Here is a 16806-nt window from a genome sequence, read left to right on the forward strand (position 1 = left end):
TACACCGTAATTATAGGCAACATATTGGTAAATCCTCTCTTGCCTTGATTTTTCTTCTGAGGAATACCCTCTAACATAAATCTCAGCCACCGCATCTGGTGCGATCTTTCATTTTCACATGACAAGAAGCACACTCGGTTCAACATCCGTAACCACAGCTCTTAATAACCATCTCTCGGCCCACCCCCATATGATTCTTAACAATGCAACTTAGCAATGTCTTATCAGCAACTTCAGCCTTCCTCTCTGGAACTACCTTCAAGAAGTCATGTACAGGAGGGTTTTGGATAGGAAAATGATCTGCAAATGAGGATACCGATCGGGTTTACGGCAGCACAGTTCTTGGTTTTGTTACTGACTTGGAATGAATTAGACAGGGGAGCAACCGGGTACCCATAAGGGAAGCGAGTATCAAGGAGGAGGGGGTCGCCAGAGACTACGCAGTGGATAATATTGAGTCATCTCTCTAAAAGAAGAAAGGAGACCAATTGGTGGGATACACGTACAAGTTCGTCTAATGTAGCTCGATGTACATTTATTCCATTGTTTCATAAATATGACAGAATGAATCTCACTTAACCATTAGATTGATATTAATGTATGAAATATGGGGCGAAATAAGGCTGAAAGGCTGATGAGATTTATGTAAATAAAGAACACTTCTGACAGGTGCCGGCGGAACCGAAATTTAGCAGCGACGATCTTGTCTCGAATCCATCACGTGACACATAAGCTACCGTTCTATTCATGGGTGTCAGCCACTTCTACTGCATTTACATTCATCTGTTGCCGAATGCCGCTCAAGTCGAACAATATTGCTGCATCTGGTGCCTTTATTACCTAATAATCGTCCATTTACAAGTAACAAGTATCTAATCGTAGGCAGGGGATACACATCTATGGAGACTCCATGTGCATTGTGTGGAAGTCTGTGCCGCACATTTCCTGGCCAGATATCATATGTAACTATGTCTCATATGTTTCAAAGTAGTTGGTCTAGTCTGCAATGTGATTGCAATGATACGACGGCATCCTTCAGTCCATCATTCTCTGAAACCCGGACATGCTAATACGAGCGTCCCTTTCATTATAACAATACTCCGACGTCTGTTAATCTCTCAATAAGAGGAAATCCGCACTTTCGTCCAAGTGCGTAGCCACCCTTCCCCTCTCAGCCCCGTATCTTTCCTCAGCCACAAGAGCCTTGTTTTAAAATAGTACATTACCCCTGTCGCATCCGAGCCTTGCCGTTTAGAGTATAAGTGCAACTGAAGCTCGTGTAAGGAATTGGTTACAGAAGCCATCTCGAAAAGTCAATCGCAATCTTTGATATTCAAGAAAACAGAATATATCAAGATATACAACGTAGTCGAACAATACAGGATCCAAGCCCTTCCAGATTACCAACGAATTGAAGCAAAAGCGATACGATCCTAGCGATTATGATAACGACTTGAAGATTAAAACGATCCGCTCCACGCGTTGGTCCCTGGGGAAATCTTGCGAATTACCACATTGCGATTACAGATTCTTACAACGGCAGGCTCGAAAATATCTAGGAACGATTGGCTGGCTTTCTGAGCACCGAGACTAGGCACAATGCCTCCAAATAATACCTATGGTTCCAATAATTCATCGAGCCCTCCTCAATCGATACCTTTACGAGATCTAACACGGCCACCTGATTCTGCAAATTTGGGAGACGAAGCGCAGCGGCACACACGAGGGAGGAGTCTTTTGGCAGGGGGAGGTCTTCCTCCGACGGGAACTTTCAATGCCGGTACTGGATATGAAAGGCTAGGGGAGTCCTCTGCTAGTCCGGTGGGAGGATCAGGTCGAACAGGTGGCTCAGCAATACCTCTGACACTACAATCTTCTGTTGGAGAAAGGCATGAAAATGAAATCGAAACACCTACATCGCCTGTGGGAAACCCTGCAGACTTTCAAGCAGCAATGGGATTCGCTGGTCTCAATGTACCGGATATCAGTCTATCTCATGCTCCTAGAGAAAGGTCCATGTCTTTTGGATCTCAGCACTCTCTCACGCCTTATGCGCACTCTTACGGGGACATGGGAGATAACGACAATTCTTATTTTCCCTCCGATTCTGACCAAATACCTTTGACAGATTCGAACCATCTGCAACCCATGGCTGGGACACAACCCACTACTCCAGATGGGCAACGACATGACAGGTCTAGCTTTCAATCTATCAATTTCAACTCACCAAGTTCAAACTACAGAGGGTCTAGACTAGGTGACGATCTTCCTAATGCGGAAGCAGGTTACTCATCATATGGTACAAGGTCAAGGTCGCAAAGTTATGGAGCTAACTTGTCACCCAGTGGAGGCAGATCTAGATCTCCATCTACAGTGGGGGCCCTATCCAGAGCTGGGTCGATGATGAGAGCTATGTCGCAACGTGTGGTCAATCTTAGTGGTGAAGCCGAGGTCATTGAAGAAAGCGCTAGGAGACAAGCGCACAGTATTGAGGAGCCATTTTTCCCTTCACGGAGATCTTACGAACCAAATGTTGAAGATACAGCTTATCGGCCGAACACCATGTTACCCCCATTTGAAAAACCTCCGTCGAGGGCTTTGGATGGACCTGGAACAGATCAATGGCAGGCACAGACTCCCCCTAACCCTCTCAGAGGAAAAACACTAGGGATATTTTCGCCGGAAAACAAGCTTCGGTTAAAACTTTGTGATGTCCTGGTTTATCCTATTACTGAACCAGCAATTCTAGTGTTGATTGTCGTACAAACAATTCTCCTTGCGGTAGATGCGGCTCCTTCTGTGTATACACACCCTCGACGTCCTGATTGGGGCTCTAAAACCGACTGGGCCTTACTGGGCCTCTTTATAATTTTCACGTTGGAAGTAATTACACGTATTATTGTATCCGGTTTCATTATCAATGCAGCTGAATATAGCACAATAGACCGGCAACGTGGAGCTAAAGCAGTCATTGTGGATAAGTACCGATCCATTTTTGCACCTCAGCGAAAATCATCTGTCAGAAGAGCACAAACAACATCTTCCGAGGAAACCACCAATACACAAATACCTATTGTCAACACCTTCGCTCAAATGCAAGCAATGACCAGCACCGTCGAACAAGCCCAACGATTGCAATTAGCTAGGAGAGCTTTTCTCAGGCATTCTTTCAACCGACTCGACTTTGTCGCGGTCGTATCTTACTGGGCAGCGTTTACCCTCAGTGCCTTTGGAGTAGAGCATAGCGCCCATCTCTATCTCTTTCGCATGTTAAGTTGTTTACGTATTCTTCGATTACTTGCCCTTACAAATGGTACTGCTGTAAGCTCTATGTTGTTTTCGTTTTCATGTGCACTTCTAACATTGCATCTAGATAATTCTCCGAAGTTTGAAAAAGGCAACTCCGTTACTACTCAATGTTTCTTTTCTTATTGGATTCTTCTGGCTGTTGTTTGCTATCATCGGTATACAAAGTTTCAAAGGGAGTCTTGATCGACAATGCGTATGGATCGATCCCGATGACATCGAAAATTTGCAAAATACAGCATTCATCAATGGCAATCAATACTGCGGAGGACAGTTCAACAAGGACAACTCGTCTCATGATCCCTGGGTGAAATCAAACGATTCGTTCAACGTTTTCTACCCTCTAGTCCCTGGAGCCAGTTCGTCCAAAGGCTACTTGTGCCCCGAGGGATCTTATTGTATTCAATTGCCTCGCGATCAACTTCCTTTCAATGGAACTGTCAGTTTTGATAACATTGCGCAATCTTTGGAACTCGTGTTCGTTATTATGACAGGTAACACTTTTACAGATCTCATGTATTATACCACAGACTCGGACTATCTCGCCGCCGCAATCTTCTTTGCAGCAGGAATTGTTATAATGATGCTCTGGCTTATGAACTTGCTGATAGCCGTCATTACGTCATCATTTCAGGTTATCAGAGGAGAGGGCAAGACAAGTGCTTTCGCAGCCCATGCTGATAGTGATCAACCCGATCCAAATGCAAATATTCCGCGACAGGTGAGCAAGCTAAAGCAGATGTACGACAAAACCTATTGGTTTTGGATCTCGATTATTGTCTATGATCTTATAGCTCAAGCTTTCCGGAGTTCCAATATGACAGACTCTCGCGCAAGGTTCATCGACCTTTCGGAGGTGGTGGTAACATTTCTGTTGCTAATTGACATTGGTTTGCGATTTGCCTCCGATTGGAGGGATTTCCACAAACACAAGAGGAATTTATTTGACTTGGGACTTGCGATTATTACCACAGTGATTCTATTGCCGCCCATTCGAAATTCAGGTCAACCTTATGCTTGGCTTACCGCATTCCAGATTCTCAGGATCTATCGCGTTGTCATGGGTGTCGAAATAACGCGATCCTTGATTATGTTGGTATTGGGAAATGCAAGCGGTATTGGAAACCTTGTACTCTTCGTCTTTCTTATCACCTTCTTAGTTGCGATATTCGCGGTGCAGCTGTTCCGCGGTGAGATACCACAAGTGGATGACTCGGGAGAAACTATCCAAGTCAATTTCTCCACGATATTCAATTCTTTCTTGGGTTTATATCAAATTTTATCGAGCGAAAACTGGACTACAATTCTCTATAACGTTACCGGCATTAATAACGCACGAAATACTGCTTGGATCGGAGCAGCATTCTTCATTGGATGGTTTATTCTCGCCAACTTCATTCTGGTGAATATGTTCATAGCTGTCATTCAAGAAAATTTTGATGTTTCCGAGGATGAAAAACGCATGCAACAAGTGAAGGCTTTCCTGACCAGGAAGGAGGTCGATACCTCTTCTAGCAATCTCGCATTATCATCCATTGTTCGGTTCGGTCGCTCCAAAACGAAAAAAGATCCCCTCGATTATGGGCCGGCAACAATGGAGATGTTGTTGAAAGATGCAGTGGTCAAAGACTTCCTCGATGATGAGATTGTCCCGGGACAACACGAACACAATGCGGAAAATGCGGCTGTGGAAGCAGCTGGTGTGAAGCCCGGTTACTTATCCTCCGTCTGGGGTAATTTCTTGTCTAAAATCTGGAACAGGGAACCAAATCCTTTCTATTCCAATATATCGTTCTCTCTCAAGACTGATGACTCTAAAGGCACCAGGGCAATGGCAAAAGAAGCCGTCTCAGCCACATCTCAACGCAAGAAAGCGCAACGTGAATACCTGGCAAAACATCCATCTTACAATAACGCCTTGTTCATTTTTAAACCTAATAACTTTATCAGAAGGCTTTGTCAAAGATGTGTAGGGCCCGGGCGTGGAAATGAACGTTTTGATGGTGTTGAGCCTGATTTGACCATTTGGTATGGCTTTTCGGCATTCCTGTATCTCTGCATTGTCGCAATGGTCTTGTTGGCATGTATAACCACACCTCTATACCAAAGAGAATACTTCATAGAAAATCCTGAGAGATCAACTGCGAGTAATTGGTTCGTCTTTTGCGATTTCGTCTTTGCGATCATTTTCACCGTCGAAGCTCTCATAAAAGTCATTGCAGATGGGTTTTTCTGGACTCCAAACGCATACTATAGAAGTACATGGGGTTTTATAGATGGTCTAGTGCTTGTCACCTTATGGATCAATGTCATCACTTCATTGATGGACGATGGAGCAATTGCACGAGCAGTTGGAGCTTTCAAAGCCTTGCGGGCTCTCCGGTTGCTCAACGTCAGTGATAGTGCAAGAAATACATTTCACTCTGTTATTCTTGTCGGTGGATTCAAAGTTCTTTCGGTAAGAGATTCGTTTCATGTTATTTAATGATTTTACTAATATTGTTACAGGCCGCTTTCGTTTCTATGTCTCTCTTAATTCCTTTTGCAATATACGGGGTAAACCTTTTCAATGGCCAGTTGGAGACGTGCAACGATGGCGACATCACTAATTTGACTGACTGTTCTGGTGAATTTTATAATCAACCGTTCAGTGATGACTGGAACGTTGTTTCACCTAGACAAGTTGGAAATCCCTGGTACGATTTTGATAACTTCGGAGGCTCTTTGTTCATTCTTTTCCAAATCGTATCCCAAGAAGGTTGGGTCGACGTAATGTTTGATTCAATGTCTATTACTGGCCGTGGTCTCAACCCAGGCGATCCTACATCCCGCGAGTTCAATGCGGTTTTCTTCGTCATTTTCAACCTGCTTGCAACGGTCTTCATCCTTACTTTGTTCATCTCTGTGTTCATGCGAAATTACACGGAACAAACTGGAATCGCATTTTTGACATCTGATCAGAGATCTTGGGTGGAATTGCGTAAACTTCTAAGACAGGTTTCTCCATCTAAACGGCCGTCCCAGAAAGATCCACGTTGGTGGAAAGACTGGTGTTACAAAAGAGCTACTCGAAAGCATGGAAAGTGGCATTCAGCTATGACCTTAACTCTTGTCTTCCATCTCATCCTATTGTTAGTGGAATTTTACCCAGAGCCAGGTTGGTTGGATAGAACTAGAGACTATATATTCTTGGCTTTCACGGTTTTCTATATTCTCAACATCATCGTTCGTATAATTGGTCTGAGCTGGCCTCGATTTCAACGAAGTTCATGGGATGTCTTCTCGGTTATTGCAGTCTCTGGTACACTGATCACGACATTACTCCTGCTCACCAATTTTAGCTCTCAAGTTTATGTTCAACTGCACAAATTATTTCTTGTTTCTATCGTTCTACTCTTAATTCCCCGGAATGATGCTCTGGATCAGCTATTCAAAACTGCAGCTGCTAGTTTGACAGCCATTGCAAATTTGGTGGCAACTTGGTTTGTCTTGTTTATGGTTTTTGCTATCGCTATGACTCAAACCTTTGGACTCACTCGATTTGGTGAACAAGAAACCGACAATCTCAACATGCGAACAGTGCCGAAAACACTTATTATGCTATTTCGCATGTCTTGTGGAGAAGGTTGGAATCAAATCATGGAAGACTATGCGACTATCACGCCTCCATTCTGTACTCAAGGCGCCAATTTCTTTGATAGCGACTGCGGAAGTCCTACATGGGCCCGAGTATTGTTCATTTCGTGGAACATCGTGAGCATGTATATCTTCACCAGTTTATTTGTGTCCCTCATCTACGAGAGTTTCAGTTATGTCTTTCAGCGATCCAATGGTTTATCTAAAGTAAGTCGTGATGAGATCAGACGCTTCAAGGAGGCTTGGGCTACATTAGATCCGGATGGCACGGGGTTCATCGAAAAGGATCATTTCCCAAGACTTTTGGGTGAACTCTCTGGTGTCTTTGAGATGCGTGTGTATTCACATGAAGATTCGGTTCGCAGAATTCTCGAAGATATACAAACGGAACCAACCAGTGGCAGAATGAATTCTATTTCAAGCCCTAGTACTTCTAATGGTATTGACTTGAAGAGATTGAATGAAAGAATCTCTCAAATTGATGCTGGTAGAGTCAGAAGAGATAGAGCGAGATTTAATCTTTTCTATGAAGAAGTTTTGGTCTCGGCAGATCCTGATAGGGGTATTTCTTTCACGACAGTATTGATGGTTTTAGCTCATTATAATGTTATCAGTGATAATAAGAGCTTGAAGTAAGTTATTTGAATGATGTTTTAGGGCCATAACTAATGACTGCTATAGACTTGAAGAATTTTTACGTCGACGCGCACGTCTTCAGAGAGTGGAAGAAGAAGTCCGAAGACGAATTGTGGTTGGTTTCTTTGATACCATGTACGTTCTTAAAATTTCCATTCGCGCATATATTTCAATTTACTGACAAATACAGGTACTGGTCCCGAAGATTCCGCCAACATATGGAAAGGAAAAGGTCTGGCCGAATGACAGACATTCCTCAACTAGGCCCAGAAGTTTACGTCGACGACGAAGATTCAGCCCAGAAACGTAAATCAGCGGCTTCAGGAAGCGGAGATTTACTTTCACCAACAGATATTACGGATTCGAGAAATTCATTCATTACACATGGACTTGATGGAGCGCCACTTAGACAGAGAAGAGGAACGGATGCGGATATCGGACTGGGTTTAAATACTTCGTTCCCTTCAGTAAGCTCTGCATTGAGTCCAACTTTGAGTCCGCTGAAGGCACATGGACCGCGTGGATCGGCATTTTCGTTTGAGGGAGTGGGTATAGGAGCTGGTGATGGGAGTGCAATTAATAGCACGGCGAGTAGTAGGAGAAATAGTGCGGTGTCTGCGGAGAACGTCTTGGAGGTGTTGGATAATTCGGCGTGGGGAGAGAGTATCAGGAGGAGTTTTACTACGAGGAGAAGTAGCAAGAGTGCGGAGTAGGGGCTGAGAGGGGTGTGCATAGATTATTGCGGAGAGGAAGAATACATACGTTGTAATGGATTATGTATGGAGTTGCGGATTTGAGCGAATCAAAAGGAAAAGGGAGAGGGGTCTAACATGAGTTAGGCATTGGATAAATAGGTAGGTACTCTGATTGGGAGAAGAGAGGCGTATGGGGGAAGGAGTTTTATTGGAATCGGGATCGGAAGATAAATGGACTTTGATCTTCTTTTCCTCGTTCACCTATTCACTTTGTTTGTAATTTGAGGGGAATAAGATGAGGAGATGTTTCCTTCTTGCTTGTATTTGTTTATTTGTGTGTTATAGGGAGGAGAGGGACGGGAAAGGGGAAGGGGGGAGGGAAGGGAAGTGAGAAAAATGCAGTTGAGAGGTGGATAAATGTTTGCATAGCTTACGGCGTTCACTTTTTACCTCTTTATCTTTTTTTATTACCTTTTTTTATGATAAATTCTATGGTTGATAGATTGGGGGTTGGAGATTGAGGATTGGCAGGGTGTTGTGGATGGATTGGAGATGGGGAGTGAAGTGAGGGTAGTAGTGAGTGACGTAGCGAGTAGGTATATAGTGTATTGGAATGAATAGATCGATAGATAGATAGATAGATGGAGGTGGGAGTATACATATGTAACCAGATGAATCAAATTAAAGTGAAGTGAGAAAGAAAAAAATGAAATCCTGTTAGATTCTGTTTGCTTTATTTTAGGATAATGATAATTTGATGTGATGTGAGTGAGATATTTTATTTTTGGTAAGGGGGTGGGTAGGTTAATTGGATTGCTGGCGGAAAGAAGGGTTTATGTCTAGGAGGTTTGATTGATTGACTAAGTGTCAGAATGGAAATCATTTAATCTTACCGGCTCTAGCACCTGCGCATTATGTCTCGATGGTTTAGGAGTCTTGGTTCTAGCTCCTCAAGCAAGATTCTTCAGTGTGAACCATACATACATACATACATACATAGTACTATTGAACCTTTATCATCTCACAACGGTACTAATACTACTACTGAGGATATAACCTTAGATACTTTTGGGGGGAGAGAGGAGGGCGGTTGGTATTTGATGGTTAATTTTTTTACTTATTTAATTTACAATTGGCTGTTCAGTCTTATTAGTCTCAATAAAGTCTTACGTTCTTTAGAAAGAGAAGAGTTTTATATTAATATTTTATTTTGTCTATCTTTCTATCTATCTATGTATCTATGTATCTATCTACAAGTCCCTTGTTTGCCTTTTTTTTTTAAATAAAAAAAATAAAAAATATAAAAAAACTCCCAATAACTATCATATAAGATAATATAATGAATGTATGTACTCTTCATGCTCTCTCTCATGTTTGTATTCATATGCTATGATATGATGTGATGTGTTCCTTCCTTTTAAGGGGATTTCTGGAAATCAATGCGGAGATCTCGCTTCGTGTACTGGGTACTGGGTACTGGGTACTGGGGCGTTTGTTTTGTTTTGTTTTGTCTTGTCTTGTTCTCTTGAGAGAGGGGGGATCTGAGATCGTGAGAAGGTGTGTGTGTGTGATGTGATTTTAGTACATCTTCCTTGTTATCTCATTATGTCATGTCATCATATCACACTCCCTTAAACCCCTAAGCCCCCAATTTCATCCACGAATACAAAAGTCCTCGTCCCCCATCATAACGCATCGCATCGATCGATATCCAAAGAAACAAAACGGGGGGGAAGCAAAAGCGAAGACGAAGCAAAAATAAGTAGTAGTAGGTCTCTAGATTCACCCCGAAGAATCTTCTTCCAGGGGATCAAAAATACTACAGATCAAAAACCCCCCTACTAAATCATCACCTCCCCTCGCGCCCCCTCAGAACATCGATGCTGATACTCAAACTGGAGACGCGCCAGCGACGAAAGCGAAGCCTCTAATGCCGCATCGGCATCAAATTCAAGACTTTGTCTCGACCCAGAGAGTGCGGCTTGGCTCTGTATATCCTTGTACGGATCTGTGTACATACTTGTATCCATCATGGTTGCGAAATCCGGATACCGAGCTGCTGCCTGCGCCATGCGTAATATGGGTTTCTCGACATCGTCGTAGAGGGAATCTTCCATGTCGAGCGAGGATCGCGCGTCGTCGTTATCCTGGTCGTCGTTTGCGTTGTTGGGATAGCTATATCGATCTGTATTCGCATTCTCACTGTCTCCAGTAGTGTTAGGGTTATCGATTTCGCCAGCGAGCGGAGTCTTGCGCTTAGGTTGCATGTGCATGTATGCGAAATCGCTTTCTCGGAGCGGTTTTCTGGGGGTTCCAGGGGATTCATTGAGTTCGTCTTCGATTTCTGTTTCGCGCTTCGCTTGTGCTTGTGCTTGTGCTTGTTCGTGCTTTTCGAGGGAAGAGGTGGAGCAGGAAGGAGATGTGGAAATTGCTGAAGAGGTGTAGATCTCTACCATTGAGTCCTGAGATTCGGTATGAATCAATCTTTGATAAGGTTGATTTTGTTCCCAATATTTACCGCTGCTAGGACTAGAGTGTGCGTCGGTAAATACATCGCTCTCATCGTATTTCTCCGCATTGTCGTTTTCGGTTTCATCCTCGATATCGACAGCCATATCCATATCCATACCCATATAACCGCCCGCATCTACAAATCGATTCCCATTCTCCTGTCCCGTGGCTTTGGTGATTTCCCCATCGCATTTCGAAAGATGCATACTATCCAACATTTCCTTGCAAGATTGATGAATAGATTTCCACGTCTTCGGAGTCTGCTTCTTCTGAACCATCTTGCCGCTTCCTTTTCCTCTTCTGCTCTTCATATCCTCATGAAGTCTATCCCCCGCGCTTTCATCATCCTCATCAACCCCATTCATCTGCTCATCACCATATCTCCCATTCTCAACCCCAAACCCAAACGACAGTCCTCCACCTCTAGGACCCAAAAAATCATCCATTCCAGCATCCTCTCCCTCCCCAAAAGGTGATTCCAGGTCCATAAACTGACCCTCAACCCTCGAAATAAGATATTCCGCATGTTGAGTCGACGGCCCCGAAAGCGGATTCGCATCTGCATCGCTTGCAACCCGATTATTTCCCCTATAAGAAACTAAAGACTTCGCCGGTTTGCCATTGGGACTGGATAATTTGGGGATGGGCATTGCTGTTGGGCTATGCTTGGATTTGTCGGAGTAGTTGGTATGGTTGATGTAATCATCATACTCACCTCTCCCAAAAAGATCATCTGCACCTGCATATATGACAGGCACATTTTTCTTCGAGTGGAGATGTAGATTCTTCAGGGGGAAATTGGTACCGAGACCCATGTTGAGATTCGAGAGGAAGGATTTGCTATGCGAGGTATTCCATAAATTGCGCATCTTGGAGGTGAGGTTTGAGGGGGGAGTAGTTGGAGCCGTGCGGATGGGAGAGCTGGGGGCGCTGGAGTATAAGCGCGAGGAAGGCGAAGATTTCGAGGAGGAGGATGAGGAGGATGGTTGAGGAGGCGGGTTGTGGAGTTTGAAATTGAGTTTTGATCTTGGGGATCGAGGGTTTGGGGTTGAGGATCCGGGAATCCATGGTTCGGAAGTATTCTTCTGTTCGCGAGACATCTGGGGATTTTGTTGTTGGGTTTCCGGATTGGTCGTGGTGTGGTTGAGAAATGACATCTGGGAAGATGTTGTAGGTGGTGTTTTCTTTATCGATTCTCAAGTGATGTTTTAGATTCTTGATGTATGCGTGCGCGGTAGGAGATCTAGAAGTTTCTTAAGAGTGTTTTCGTCGATGAGATGTCGTAGTTGATAGATAGAAGTTCTTGAGTAATTCTTCAAATGAGTTCTCAAAAAGTATCTCTGTTTGCGATCTCGATATCTTCGCAGTCTTAATGAATGTAGAATGAAATCCAGAATCCGAATAGATCTTCCAGCAGAATGGAGAAAACAAAACTTATATACTTTCCCAAACGAGATACTATATTAGCTACGGCTGTACGGCGACACCGTATACAAACCCCTTCCAAATAACCGTATGTCTCTCTCTGCAAAACCATGAAAGAGATAGAGAACCGATGGTCATCCGCGAATCCCCAAACTCGCTACGGTGATTGTACAGAAACCTTATTGATGACCGTATTTGTCTATACCATACCCAGATCCACGAAATACAGATAGAAGACGGTGAATCACGCAAATCTAGCCGTAGAGTGATTGGAAAATTGTCGCTAACTGACTTGCTACGGCATACCAATCATTCTAGAAAAAAATCAAAGTTACGTAAGAGGAGAAAGAGAAGATGCGAGAGCACTTCCATACATTTCAATACAGCACCTAGACAGGTAATTACAAAAAATACATCAATATATAACCCTAAAAATAAACGACTAATGATAAAACACAACACAACACAGCCAAACAGCGAATGAAAAAAAAAATCCACAATCTACTCGCTCGCTACAGCACCCCACTTCAATACGATATCCAATCACTTCCGATGAAAATGAAGCGAAAAGAGTGAATAGATTCAAGTGAATTCGTGTAAGATTTCGAAAAGGCATTTATGACGTAATTACAAAATACGTAGGTGTGAATATAATTGTAATCGGACCAATGAGTTGAATTGAATGAATGAACGAATGAATGATTCATTGCCACTTGGCTTGTATACCTACAACGGACAACGCAACACCACACCACACCATACGAAGCGAAGTGAAGCGAAGCAAAATATGTTTGTGAAATGTAAAATCTCATAAAAATCCTAAACGTAGGACACGAAATCACACAGCAAGCTCACCTATCCCAGGAGCTAGATAAATGGCGAGCCAAATTGCAGATATTGTAACCAACCTACGATTGATAGGATACGGGTATCCATATGTTTATTTATCGACTCATTCATTCCTGTGGCTCTCTCGAGTACCTGGGTAAATTTCTTGGAGAGCTTGAGTTGACGCGATTCCAAGCCGTGAGATGAGATGAGATGAGATGGATTGGGGAATCAAGTTTTGTGAATTTTGGGCTGTTGGGTTGTTGGTTGTGCGAGAGTATCATATCGGACACTTTTCGAAAAGTAAGATTCATGAGTACAGTGCGGTTGGAAACGAGAAGGCAAGAATTAGCGCTCATTCGCTAGGTATTTTGATGATTGAATTGTAGATTGGAGATTGTGTACCTATATGTCTGTGGAGATATAAACATAAATCTACTTTTTAGTATTTAGCAAATCATCATGTCAGGATCAGGCAATGAATAGATTTCGCTCACTGCCTCATAAAACCTCTCTCCTCCTCTAAATCTATCCCCCGCCACACTTTCCACCACACCTTCCCACTCTCTCCCAATGTACCAAATGACCCCTAACACTCCTCACCCACCCCGCATAAACCACTGAACTCACCCCCACCGCCATCAAACTCACCACTGCCACCCACCTAAATTGATCCTGTCTCGACCAAAGAATCGCCATTACATAATTTCCCAATTCGAATAGCGCGACGAGGGAGTATTCGCACCCGGCGAAGGAGGAGCGATGAGTTGGCGCGATGAGGGTTTGGCTTAGTTGCTGGGTGGTGAGATCAAAGATCCAGAGACCGAGACGGGAGAGGGAGAGGGAGGTGAAGAGGAGGAGGGGAAGGAAAGGAGAACTGGGGGTGAGTGGGGAAACGATGCGGGGGAAGAGGGGAGTGCTAGGAATAGGAGTGGAAGTGGAGAGAACCCAGAGGATGAGTGTTACGGGGATCTGGTATTTGGTTAGTATATGAATGTACATAGATACTTATGACTCATGAGAAGATACATACTAGATTTATAAATTGCCATGAAAGGCCCCAAAGACCTAATCGTTCCAACCCAGTAGTGATTCTTCCCGATTCATCAATTTCGCCTTCTCCCTGTAATGGAACTTCACGTGGATCATTGGATATGTGTAAACGATCATATGGACCATGACCATGAGCTTTTGAAAGATGTCGAACCCCAAAGGGTGTTACGACCGTGCTACTAATTTCCACCACACTACCAGCTGCTCGAGCGAGCGTAATCAGATCCAGCGAAAACCCTGCATTCAGCAAGAAGGTTACAAATGTGGCACCATAAGAAAGTGCCGAAAGATGAAGTAAAGAGAGCGACATCGAAGGAATCCAAACTTTAGACGAAAAGTAATTGCGAAAGTCTTCCCTGTGCAAACGAAGTCCCCGCATGATTTTCTCTCTCAAACTTTGCACCTCGACATTCGAGACCCCTTCATCATTTCTTATCTTCTTCCGTTTTTGTAATCGAGGGTTCGAACTCCATACTCTCCTCGCAGACCACATTTCCAACCCCCAACTCGCAGCACTCATACCACCTACGACTATCACCCCGATATTTATGCCCCATCTCGAGATCAAGAATGAGATCAATATCGGCGCGAGAAGTTTACAACTCAAATCGATCCTTCTCATTGAAGAATTCAAATGCGTGAGATCATATTCATTCCCCTCCGGTGCCGCAGCAGCAACCACCCAATCTCTTTCCATTGACAGCATATTCCCATTAGCGCTTAATCCCTCCAGAATGCCAAATCCAAGAATTGGTAAGAACATGGCAATTTTCATGGCATCTCTGAATTTGACATCATCTTCGACAGACTGGAGTAAAGATACACCATTTTCGGGGTTGCTCTCCGATTCCACCACGAAAAACCATAATATAGAAGCGCAAATCACCGCGATTCTATTGACCGTAATCGTTGTCAAAAGGATCCTTAATCGATCTGGACTGTTGTCAACCCATCTCCCCACACTCGAGGAGAAACAAATGGATGCTAAAGTCCTCACAATACCACTATCGAAATCCACACCATTGTAATCAGTATATGCGCATCACGTGATGTGTATAATTTCATCTCCTGGATCCACATCCCAATCGTCCGAGGAGGAGGATGACATACCGGATAGAAGCAGCGACCAACGTATCAGGCCATGCATTTGCCGTGAAGATGATCTATCAGAAAGTCGTCAGTATCATCCATAAATCCACCCAGACTCTGATCGCATAACATAACTCACAGCTGCGAATTCATAACTCCTTCCATTCCACGTGGATAAAAAATGACTCAGATAAAGAGTCCAAGCTTGTGCTTTATCCAAGTTGATTTCCATTTCCATTTCCATATTCATCATTTCCTGCTCAGCCCCATTCGATATCAAAGCGTCTTCTTCATTCTCTTCGTCCCCATCCCCATCCCCATCCCCATCATCTGAGACTGAATCCGAATCAGGATCTAGATGCGAATCCAAATTCACAATCTGCGAACGCGAAGTCATCTGAACCCCTCCAGTTCTATTTCCATCAATCGCATCGGCGTGGGTTGAACAATGCTCTCTCCCCAATGACTCAGCCTCATCATCCAATTCCAATACCAAAGCTTCTCTTTCGGACCCTCCGTCTTCACACTCGGTCCATAAGCTCTCCATATCCATATCCATATCCACATCCATATCATTTCCCTTTCCTCCTTCTCCTCCGTGTCGTTCCCCATCTATCCCTCCATCCATCTCTCGCACAATCCCAGCATCCGGACGCCGACTTCTGTTCCCTCCCATCCGAATCCAATCGTACATGCCCCTCTCTGCTACTATTTTAAGAATCTCGTCTCCGAGTACGAAGTCTCCAGAAGGAAAAGCAAAAGCAAAAGCAAAAGCAAAAGTAAAAATAAAAATAAAATAAAATGAAGCCTTAGATAGGTAGCCACAGACAAGGTAAGACAAGGTAAAAAGTCCCGAGCAGATACCACTCTGTGCAACCAACCCTTGTCTTCCTCCCACTTCCACTTCTCCAAATTCCAATACTGATGAGCCTCCTTCCGAGGAATCCGAGGAACCGAACGCTGAACACTGAACTTCGGGACGGACGTAGAAAGAAAGAAAGAGAATCCTTCCATTCACGTGCGTTAAATTATATTTCCCCTCTTATACTCCACTCACAAGGTACCTACTTACTACCTACCTAGCTACCTACCTACCTATCCACCGTATATAATCTCCGATAAAACTAGGAAGTAAGTAACAAGTAAGTGAATGAACGAGTGAGTGAGTGTGTGAGGAAGAGTGAACAACTCAAACAACCCCTACTCCATCCATCCATCCATACAATACCCTTAATAAATCTTTTTTCAATTCCCAATCCTCAATCTCCAACTTCCAAGGCTTTCTCAATCCACACACACATATCCACCCAATATATCAGAGACCATATAGATCTCGTCGGTGGTGGATGAATTGTCCTTCTTCTACAACCTTCTACCTAGGTTAGTAGCTCGGGTGGTATAAGTAAATAGGTTTCGTAAATCTCGATAATTGAAACTTGATATCTTATCGAATACATGTATATACATGTGGAGAAGAGAGAAGAGAGAATGTCGAGTTTGCTATGTTGAGATAGATATTGGTTGATGTTTCGAATATGGAATATGGGATATGGGATAATGAGTACTGCTGAATTTAGATTTAGATTTCAATGTAGATGTGTGGTTTAATTGATGATTGATGATTGAT

The 16806-nt window shown here is 43.5% G+C and overlaps 3 protein-coding genes across 3 annotated transcripts; 1 reads left to right on the forward strand and 2 right to left on the reverse strand.

Annotated features, from left to right (window-relative positions):
* The first annotated feature begins 1052 nt into the window (after positions 1-1052).
* On the forward strand, positions 1053-8952 carry Bccch1. Its single transcript, XM_024696094.1, has 5 exons — positions 1053-3321; positions 3374-5764; positions 5815-7574; positions 7624-7713; positions 7769-8952. The coding sequence occupies exons 1-5, from the start codon at positions 1600-1602 to the stop codon at positions 8289-8291; spliced, it is 6486 nt and encodes a 2161-aa protein (XP_024551898.1). The 5' UTR covers positions 1053-1599; the 3' UTR covers positions 8292-8952.
* Positions 8953-9507: 555 nt separating this feature from the next.
* Positions 9508-12310, reverse strand: BCIN_11g05820 (hypothetical protein). Its single transcript, XM_024696095.1, has one exon. It carries the CDS (start codon positions 11939-11941, stop codon positions 10115-10117), a length of 1827 nt encoding a protein of 608 aa, XP_024551899.1. The 5' UTR covers positions 11942-12310; the 3' UTR covers positions 9508-10114.
* Positions 12311-13174: 864 nt separating this feature from the next.
* Positions 13175-16125, reverse strand: BCIN_11g05830 (hypothetical protein). Its single transcript, XM_024696096.1, has 4 exons — positions 15319-16125; positions 15201-15253; positions 14071-15094; positions 13175-14009 (listed from the first exon to the last, which is right to left on the reverse strand). Exons 1-4 carry the CDS (start codon positions 15871-15873, stop codon positions 13566-13568), a joined length of 2076 nt encoding a protein of 691 aa, XP_024551900.1. The 5' UTR covers positions 15874-16125; the 3' UTR covers positions 13175-13565.
* Positions 16126-16806: the final 681 nt, after the last annotated feature.

The sequence above is a fragment of the Botrytis cinerea genome, chromosome 11 (genome assembly GCF_000143535.2).
Source record: "Botrytis cinerea B05.10 chromosome 11, complete sequence".
NCBI classification, from domain to species: domain Eukaryota; kingdom Fungi; phylum Ascomycota; class Leotiomycetes; order Helotiales; family Sclerotiniaceae; genus Botrytis; species Botrytis cinerea.

Bases quoted from the DNA above. Each gene is read 5' to 3' on its own strand.
- Bccch1 (XM_024696094.1), top strand. From the start codon at position 1,600: ATGCCTCCAAATAATACCTATGGTTCCAATAATTCATCGAGCCCTCCT. The intron at 3,322-3,373 runs GTAAGCTCTATG...CATTGCATCTAG, and splicing joins CCCTTACAAATGGTACTGCT to ATAATTCTCCGAAGTTTGAA. The intron at 5,765-5,814 runs GTAAGAGATTCG...ATATTGTTACAG, and splicing joins GTGGATTCAAAGTTCTTTCG to GCCGCTTTCGTTTCTATGTC.
- BCIN_11g05820 (XM_024696095.1), bottom strand. From the start codon at position 11,941: ATGTCATTTCTCAACCACACCACGACCAATCCGGAAACCCAACAACAA.
- BCIN_11g05830 (XM_024696096.1), bottom strand. From the start codon at position 15,873: ATGTACGATTGGATTCGGATGGGAGGGAACAGAAGTCGGCGTCCGGAT. The intron at 15,254-15,318 runs GTGAGTTATGTT...ACTTTCTGATAG, and splicing joins GGAGTTATGAATTCGCAGCT to ATCATCTTCACGGCAAATGC. The intron at 15,095-15,200 runs GTATGTCATCCT...GGATTTCGATAG, and splicing joins TTGGTCGCTGCTTCTATCCG to TGGTATTGTGAGGACTTTAG.